Source organism: Parathielavia appendiculata (genome assembly GCF_033297405.1).
Source record: "Parathielavia appendiculata strain CBS 731.68 unplaced genomic scaffold N657scaffold_4, whole genome shotgun sequence".
In the NCBI taxonomy this organism is placed as follows: Eukaryota; Fungi; Ascomycota; class Sordariomycetes; order Sordariales; family Chaetomiaceae; genus Parathielavia; species Parathielavia appendiculata.
Genome location: NW_026944223.1, coordinates 1,510,997 through 1,519,675, shown reverse-complemented (window position 1 = coordinate 1,519,675; position 8,679 = coordinate 1,510,997). Strand labels below are relative to the sequence as shown.

The window sequence follows — 8,679 nt, the reverse complement described above, 5'->3', positions numbered from 1 at the left end:
ATTCCGGGGGATTATGTAAGCGGCTTGGCAAAGCTTTGGGTCAACGCAAGTCGAGGCACTGACAAGGCAAGTCGAGTATCTCTAGCCTCAAATCAAAGCAAGTCGGTGTGCCGATTTGACTTGATTTGCCTTGTGGGCAGCACTGCTCTGAACGTGTCTGCTTTTCTGGGCGAATTGGCCAGCTCTGTCCTTTGCGTGTTGATATTGTTGATGCATTGCCATTTAAGTGCCTTGACGCAAAGGGGATGACTCTCGCGGCACGCAACTTATAAATGTTGTCATATACGGGAATCCTCGGCCTACCCGACTCTGCGGAACAGCACCCATGTTTTGTATAATTCTTCTCAACGTACATGTACAAGGCTGCGTTTGGTGTTGGGGGTGGTTCGACCACTTGGACCATTAGCCCTTCTGGTGGCTTAAGCCTCCACGTCACATCGGCAGCAAGCCATGGCTCGAATACGAGGTACTGGGGTCGATACAAAAAGGCAAGCAATACGGAAGGTTGAGCTTGATTATGGGTTGCTGAGAACATAGTTCAACTATATAAGACGCTTCCCTTCTTTCTGAGTCCCGTCTAAAACTCTGATCAAGCTCCAAGGAAATCCGACTTCTCATTACCGTCCAACATTACACAATCCCAACCTTCTTCTCTCTCTGTCTCTCAACCAAATAAAATGCATCTCTCCACCATCCTGTCCTTGGCAGGCGCCGCCTCCCTCGCCACGGCAGCAGCAGTGGACACCCGCATCCCGCGCATGGGCGCCTTCTCCACGTCGAACACGCTGGGCTGTCCGCTCGCGAGCGTGGACAACGGGGTCAACGAGTTCGCCATCGGCAACCAGAGCGACCAATGCCGGACGTTTTATGAGAACGCCACATACCCGACCATCCATGTGTATTATTGGATCCCGCAGTGCTTGCTTACCGTGTTCAATACGGCGGATTGCAGTGATCCCGTAAGTTTCTATTACTGATGTGGTTGAATGGATGGCGAGGAGGGGACGGGAGTTGGACGAGGGGAACGGCATGAAGGAGGAATGGAAGGGTGGTGTGATGGCAGTTGCTGATCAAGATATAGGGCATTGTTAGCGGAACGGGCTGCTGGAGTCCGCCTGGGGGTGTGGCGGCGTATAAAATCACGGTGAGTTTTTAGTTTTTCAGTCTTTCTCATGTTGAGGTGCGGTGTGATGTGGTTGCTGATGAAGGTGTTTGTCTAGTGCCCGTATCTGTGAGTTGTTTATGGCAGCCGTTTGAGAGGGGGGGAGTTGAAAAAGGGGTGGATACGCATGGGACAGACATCACCCATGCATTGTTGATTCGACCCGGACGTGAAAGGGACACGTTCGGCGGGTTCATTCATCGGGCCAGAGGGACTGACCAGTCCGGGGCGAACATTGGTACGTTCATCAGTGCAAACACAAAGGGCTCCGAAGAATGTTGAGGACTTGATGACAAGAAGGGTCAGCGGATGGTCGCACGGCGTAGCGGGGGCCAACTCTTGGGCTCAAAGACCTTCCAAAGTAGAGCGCAAGAAATGTGTTTTTGATGTCCAGCGTATGCCATGTTGAATCAAGCATGAGGTGACCAGCATCCGGCGACCCTGCCTCAACGGTTCTGGTCAGGAGACGGACTGGATAGTGTCACTTTTGGTTATGGTTTGAGGGCCGCCGGAGCTGCTCCGTAAGCATCAAGCTCTGACGGAACATCCAGTCTCCGAGCGCTCTACGGCGAGTTGTTTGACGTGTATGTCTGATGAATGGCTAATGGCAAGTTACGCATCGGACGGCAGCAATGCTCCAAGGTTCAACCCGATCCACGTCTGACAAGAAGCACGTTCGCTTCACCGAAGCGGGAAACTTGGCAGGCCCCAACGGTTCATTTGGACTGTGCCGCTAGCGACGCCGAATAATACCACGCAACCAGTCCACCATCCGGAAGGACAGGACGAGGTTGCTGACCGGCCGCCGGTCGACTTGTTTCATGGTGAGATCAGCAGTCTCGGCTGCGATCAACGACGACAGCATCGCTCTGTGAAGCCGTCGAACGCAAGTGATTTTGATTGGCAGCTGTTGGGAACCATGTTCAACGTTGCATTGAGATCCGCCAGCGTGCATTGACTGGGAAGGCCAACCAGCATGTTTGCCGGAGGCGGCTCTCGATGACAAGCGCCCGCAATCAGATTGAGAGAGAGAGTTGTTGATTCGACAGAACAACTGCCCATAGTCGACTGCGACAAATCAGCAGCGTCGTAGAGCGGAGCATACCCAACTGAAGATGAGTACGTCCTTTGGTTCCAGAGCAATGGGAGGAGGAACTTCGTGCCGTCCAGTCTAAGAATGATTCATACATGAACTCCGATGCGGGAAATGCAGCGGATCAAGGTTCGCTTGATTGGCCGTCAGTCACGGCAAGAAGGCACAGCGCCTCGAAGCTGAGCCACAGGCCCGCATGGCAAGATCCAAGTCCTACGAAGGTCCTACCACCCGCATGTCCCTTTTAGGCTTAGGTCAGGCACCTGGAATGCCGTGCCAAGGACGTTCAGGTCGCAACACATCGAGTCTCGGACCAACTCCAAGGCGGCTCTCACGTTGGCGACATGATTGAAGGATTCCCACCAGGCCCATATGCTGGAATTCTCCGTTGAAAGATATATAACGTTATGCAGCTACGGAAGCATGGATTTGACGTTACCAGTTCTGGGAAACATACAGGAATAAGCAGCCCGAGGGACAGGGGCCGATCGCCGTTAATGTAACGTTATTGGTGTAGACCTGGCGCCTCACCCAACTCTCAGGGTGTTGGCCCCGCTGAAATCCAGCCGTCCTTCATGGCTGCGAATGTACGATACCGAGTAGGTCACTAGGAGATGGGATGTTAGGGCCTACAGTATGTGATTGCCTTGAGACTCCCGCTGTCGCCACCGGCACGTCTCTCCTCATTCTCCGCGATCTGGCCCTGATGATCGTCTGAACCGAGCAGGTGGGTCCTACTGCAAGCTGCCCATGCAGTGTCCAGCATGGCTCGAAGTCCTGGGGACCGAGTGGAGACGCTCACCTGAGGAAGGTACGCCGAGTTGTGTACTGCAGTGTAACTTTAATTACCTACCTACCTTACCTATTGCTGTTGTGTTGTTTGTTGAAGTCAAATGTGATCGGCCTCGAATCCGTTTCATCACCATTGCCATCGACCTAAGATATTCTCGGCTCTTGAGTTGCGCCTCAAGCTCGGATCGGCCTGTGGTTTTGTCGACTTTCAGAACCCACTACCCCTCCCCCGCGCTGGCACTGCCCACGACGACACGAGCTCAGCCTTATACGTGGAAACAGTATCGCTCATCAATTTGTCAGGCGCCTGGCGCAGAAACCATCTCAGCCACAGAAGTCGGGTGCCGGGCCCAAGTTGGGACTGGTCACACTTTTTCGCAAGCCAGCACTGCGAGCCGCGCTATCGACCCTCTCTTGCTTGAGCCGCGAACCCACCGCTGCGACCCAGGGCCCCAGTCACAATCAGCCAATTTTCCCCTCCTTTCCCCGATTCAGCTCTTTCTTGGGCTGCCCAGCCCGCGCGCCGCCCACAGCCTCCCCTCGCTCTCACCCCCTCCTTTAACCCCCGACTACCGCTCTTCCCTTTCAAATACTCGACTTTTCATCTGACCTCCCTTATGAACTCTATGAACTCGCGCCTGAAAGGCTTTGGATTCGGTAAACGGAAGTCGAGCGCCTCGATACAACCCCAGACGGGGAATACGAATCCTAACCCCAGCGTGTTACAACAGAGCCTGACCCCGCCCCCGGGAGCCCCTCAAATACCACCGCTCTTTCCTTCGCGCCCGGGTCCCGTCCCGTCGAGTGCATCCAACCCGTCCCAGTCGAGCCTCCAAATGAATCACCCGGGTGCTGGTCCGCGCCCACCCAGCTACTCAGCAAACTATCCTCCAGGCCCTCCGGGCGGCGTCGGCCGCACCAGCCCGCTCGCCACGCAAGGACCGACCCGTACTCCACCATCTCAAATGGTTGGAGGTCCTCCCCCCATCAACACCGGAGCTCCTCCGGTCGCTGGGTATCCACCCCCGGTCATGGGAGGCGGCCCTCCGCCCGTGCCTGGTGGTCCGCCAGGCTACGCTGGCCCTACCGGCTACCCACCACCGGCCGCGCCGCAGCCCACCGGGCCAATCGCTCCCTACACACGCAATGCCGCCGCCGAGGTTGAGGGCAACAGCCGGAGCAAGGCTCAGCTGATCGTGGGCATCGACTTTGTAAGCTGAATCACCCGCCAACCTCTTGCACTCGACCCGTGCCGTGTTCTAACAACCGCTTTCTTTGCAGGGCACAACATTCTCTGGCGTAGCCTTTGCATTTGCGACGAACAATGAGGCCAAAGAAGACATCATCACCGAGTGGCCCGGCGCCGGCTCATACACGAAGCAGAAGGTGAGTAGTCGAAATGGTCCTCAAGTCTCTCCAGACAAACGAGCCCTGCCGCATGCATGGACTTGGCGCTAACTCGCGCCGCTTCGCTGTAGATCCCGACCGTTCTCTACTATGACCAGTATCAGAAAGTCGTTGGTTGGGGCCCCGATATCGCCGATGCCCTTGCCCCGACTGGCTATCCCAAGCCCGGCGTGCAGAAAGTGGAATGGTTCAAGCTTCAGCTGATGCTGTCGGGCAACACGTACATTGACCCCATCAACCTTCCCCCGCTGCCGCCAGGCAAGTCGGAGATCGACGTTGCTGCCGACTACCTCTTCAAGCTGCGCCAGGCTATGCGGGCGGCGCTTCAGAAGACGCTTGGTGAGGTGTTCAACCGTGAGGAGAGGAACATCCGCTACTACCTGACCGTTCCTGCTATCTGGAACGACGCGGGCAAGGCTGCCACCAGAGCTGCTGCCATCCAGGCTGGCTTCCTCCGCGACGAAAACGACAACCGCTTGACCCTCGTCAGCGAGCCTGAAGCTGCCGCCCTTTTCTGCTCCAAGACGGGCCTTCTGAACCTCAAGGTACACGATGCCGTGCTCATCGTCGACTGCGGCGGCGGCACCGTCGACTTGATTGCATACGAAGTCGAAGACGAGAACCCCTTCACGGTCGCCGAATGCACGGCTGGTTCTGGTGACTCGTGCGGCTCGACTGCCCTGAACCGGAACTTCAGCAACATCCTGCGGACAAAGATTCGAAAAATGAAGCTCCCCGACGGCTCCAAGACTGCCGGGCGTGTGTATGCCAAGTGCATCATGGACTTTGAGAACCGGATCAAGGCCGATTTCCGGAATAACGGTCAGAAGTGGGCCGTCGATGTCGGTATCGAGGCCGAATTCCCCGAGGCTGGCATCGAAGAGGGCTACATGACCTTCACCAACGAGGAGATCCTGCAGTGCTTCGAGCCCGTCGTGAACCGCATTTTGGAGCTCGTCCGGAACCAGATCATCGCCATCCAGGCGCAGAATAGGACGCTCCAAAACATTCTCGTCGTCGGTGGTTTTGGCGCGTCAGAATATCTCTTCCAGCAGATTAAGCTCCACGTCCCGCCCCAGTTCCAGTCCAAGGTTGTCCGTCCCATGGATTCGGTCGCTGCCATTGTTAAGGGTGCCGTCACTGCCGGTATTACTGAGAGAGTCATTACGCACCGTGTTGCTCGGCGTCACTACCTCATGGCTACGCTGCAGCCCTTCAAGGAAGGCTACCATCCCGAGGCGTACCGTGTGCCCTCGCTTGACGGCAAGGACCGTTGCAAGTTCACCCGCCAGATCTTTGTCCAGAAGGGCCAGAAGGTCAAGATTGGCGAGCCCGTCAAGGTGTCATTCTTCCGGCAGGTTGCCCCCGGCGCCACGCTCATGTACGAGGACATTCTGTACGCCTGCGACGACGACGTCTGCCCGGAGTACACCAAGGATCCCAGTAGGTTTGCTCTCAGCCAATTTGTGATGCTTCATGCTAACTCACTGAACAGGAATCAAGGAAGTGGTCACGCTTACGTCGGACCTGTCGCGCAAGAACCTGGAGAAGGATTTTGAACGGATGGACACGCCGCAGGGCACGTTCTACCGGGTCTACTTTGACATCTATCTCACCCTGGACGGCTCCGAATTTAGCGCCGAGCTGGTCTGCCAAGGCGAAGTTATGGGCCGCTGCAGGGCGCGGTTCAGGTAGAGATGGAGGCAGGGCTTGTTGGACAGGAGTTGCTGCTTTTTCTTTCGCACCGTATCGGATCTCGACAGTGATACCTCTTGAAGTAAAATGGGCGTATTTCGCATGATTGGCAATGTGAGACGAGACTTATACATATGGCGATGTTGCCTAGCTTGGTTCTTGTACTGGGGATGTTCAAGCGTTGGAGCAAGCCAGGCCGAGAGATAGGAGAGGGGAGAGACGGGGGGTGGGGATAAATAGGGGGTTGCCTAGATCTGGGCCAGTCTTCCTGTCTCAGAGTTCGTCGATTCAGACAACTCCCAGCGCGGGATTAGGGGAGCCATGCTGGCTTTTGACAGAGGTTTCGGAGCTTGATTTTATGTCTGAAGTACAAGCCAGCTTGTTTTGAATGTGGAACATGTGATTCTTGGGTATTTCGAACCTGCTCTTGCCGCTGAGGACGCTGCATCTCGATACATCTGTCAGATAAACCAAAGAAGGACTTACTAGCACGCTCAATTCTGGCGCACCCATCTACTACTGTCAGTGTTCCGTACCCCATCTTCCCCTTTGCTTCTTTCTTTCCTTCTTTCTTTCTTTGGTCGTTTCTTCAGACTTGTGGTCCGTTGTATTGTACCTGCATTAACCATCTGCGGAAACCGGCTAACATGGCCTGAAGCAACTCCATAACCTGAACAGCTCTTGCCAGATTGCCCGAAAAGATGGCAGGATATCAGCCCATCTCGAGCGCCCTCTCCTTCCTCTTTTTGGCCTTGAAAGCCCAAAGACCGGTCCAGGCTGCACAAGCCGGCTGAGGTGCCAACTCCGAAGATGGATCTATGCTCCTTCAACAATCCCTTCGCTCACCAAACCTCTAACTCCCTCAATCCTTTGACGCTGTATTCCAACCGGTTTTTATTACCACCGCCCACATATCCCTTCGCCGTACCTTCAAGTTCATACCTCCTAGTCTCCATACCTATTAGCATCGTGATTTGTACCCCTATACCACCACCCTGGGATCGTCCTGCGTCCTCCAGCACTCAAGGGCCGTCTTTTGCACTCAGGCGTGGCCGAAGTGTTTTAAACGCGTAAGACATGAAGTTCGTGGCTCGGTCAGGGAGGTCCGACAAGCATTCTCTCCGTTTTCACCTATCCATGCTCTGCAAGAAGAGGTCACCTCGCCGAAGGCCTTGTCACAAGAAGCTCGCTCCTCGGCTGTTGCTCTCGCTCTCGCTCTTCACCAACGGTACAAGTACAACGGTCATTCCCACGAACACAACGGCCAACGTCACAGCCGAGTTCGCGAGCAACCTGACTCCGATTCGGTTGATAGTTGCCAATGACTGCGCCGAGTCCATATGGCCAGGCATTCTAACTCAAAATGGTGCCGGACCTGGAACAGGCGGTTTTGAGCTGACGCCGGGCGCCAGTAGACTGATGTTCGTCAGCTCAAACTGGGCAGGACGGGTATGGGGGAGGACCAACTGTTCGTTCAGTAGTGATGGCAGCGAGTTCGGTACGTCCAACGGCCTGGACGGCAACGCGACCGCGTGTCTCACCGGCGACTGTGTCGGCAAGCTAAACTGCACATTAGCCGTAAGTTAGGATTGCCCCTTACCCCGAGACTAAACAAACACACCTGCTAATCCAAGTCCAAGGGCCGCGCCCCAGCCACCGTTGCCGAGTTCACGCTCCAAGGGGGCAGCACCGATAACCAGACGTTCTACGACATCTCCCTCGTAGACGGCTACAACCTGCCCATGGCCATTATCTACTACCCATCGCCAAACACCACCTGGATCCCGCCGAACCTCACAAACTGCGCCTGCATCGCCTCAGCAGGCTACCTCTCCTCTTCCCCCTATTCCTCGCCTACCGCCCCGCTCGACTCCGCTTCCTACCTCAACACCAACTCCACCTACCCAATGCCCTTCGAACCAATTCAAACCAACAACACCGTCCAAGCCTGGTGCCCCGTGGCACTCCAAGTACCCGCCACAAACCCAGTCGCAGCAGGAGACAACGCCACCATAATCTCCAACCCGGACAACGGCAATCCCTTGACGCCTCACCGCGCGCCCTTCCAACCCTGCCTATCCCCGTGCGCCGTAACGAAGAACCCAGCCGACTGCTGCACGGGCCCGTACAACTCACCCGACGTCTGCAAACCGGGCCTGTACAGTCGCAGCGCGAAGCGCGTCTGCCCGGACGCGTACAGCTTCGCGTACGACGACCGCACCAGCACGTTTGTGGTGCCGTATGAGACGGCGGGCGCCGGGTGGGAGGTGCGGTTCTGTCCCCGCGGGAGGAGCACGGATATCCTCCGGACGTTTGGCGAGGAGGTGCAGGCTGTTGGCGCCGGGACGGGATTGAGCCTGGAGGGGTGGGCGAGGGTCAGGAGTTGGGCGTACATTGAACAGAGGGAAACCGGGTGGACTGGGGCTGGCATGGTTGTTAGAGGGAGCGCTTGGACAGCGGTGGTGGGACTGGTGGTGGTGATGGTTTGGATGATGGTGTGAGGGATGGTTCTCACTCGGTCGTGAAAAGA

The 8,679-nt window shown here is 56.2% G+C and overlaps 3 protein-coding genes across 3 annotated transcripts; all 3 read left to right on the top strand.

Moving 5' to 3' along the window:
- Positions 1–615: 615 nt before the first annotated feature.
- On the top strand, positions 616–1,622 carry N657DRAFT_644063 (uncharacterized protein). Its single transcript, XM_062792683.1, has 3 exons — positions 616–959; positions 1,082–1,144; positions 1,221–1,622. Exons 1-3 carry the CDS (start codon positions 678–680, stop codon positions 1,233–1,235), a joined length of 360 nt encoding a protein of 119 aa, XP_062649001.1. The 5' UTR covers positions 616–677; the 3' UTR covers positions 1,236–1,622.
- A 1,210-nt stretch (positions 1,623–2,832) lies between these two features.
- On the top strand, positions 2,833–6,149 carry N657DRAFT_663127 (actin-like ATPase domain-containing protein; the record flags this gene model as incomplete). Its single annotated transcript, XM_062795164.1, has 5 exons — positions 2,833–3,066; positions 3,693–4,258; positions 4,329–4,433; positions 4,526–5,897; positions 5,950–6,149. Exons 1-5 carry the CDS (start codon positions 3,006–3,008, stop codon positions 6,147–6,149), a joined length of 2,304 nt encoding a protein of 767 aa, XP_062649000.1. The 5' UTR covers positions 2,833–3,005.
- An 839-nt stretch (positions 6,150–6,988) lies between these two features.
- N657DRAFT_594255 (Osmotin, thaumatin-like protein) lies at positions 6,989–8,635 on the top strand (the record flags this gene model as incomplete). The annotated part of the gene is made up of 2 exons (XM_062789953.1): positions 6,989–7,727; positions 7,790–8,635. Coding segments are annotated over exons 1-2 (1,347 nt in total), but the record flags the coding sequence as incomplete, so codon positions are not given.
- Positions 8,636–8,679: the final 44 nt, after the last annotated feature.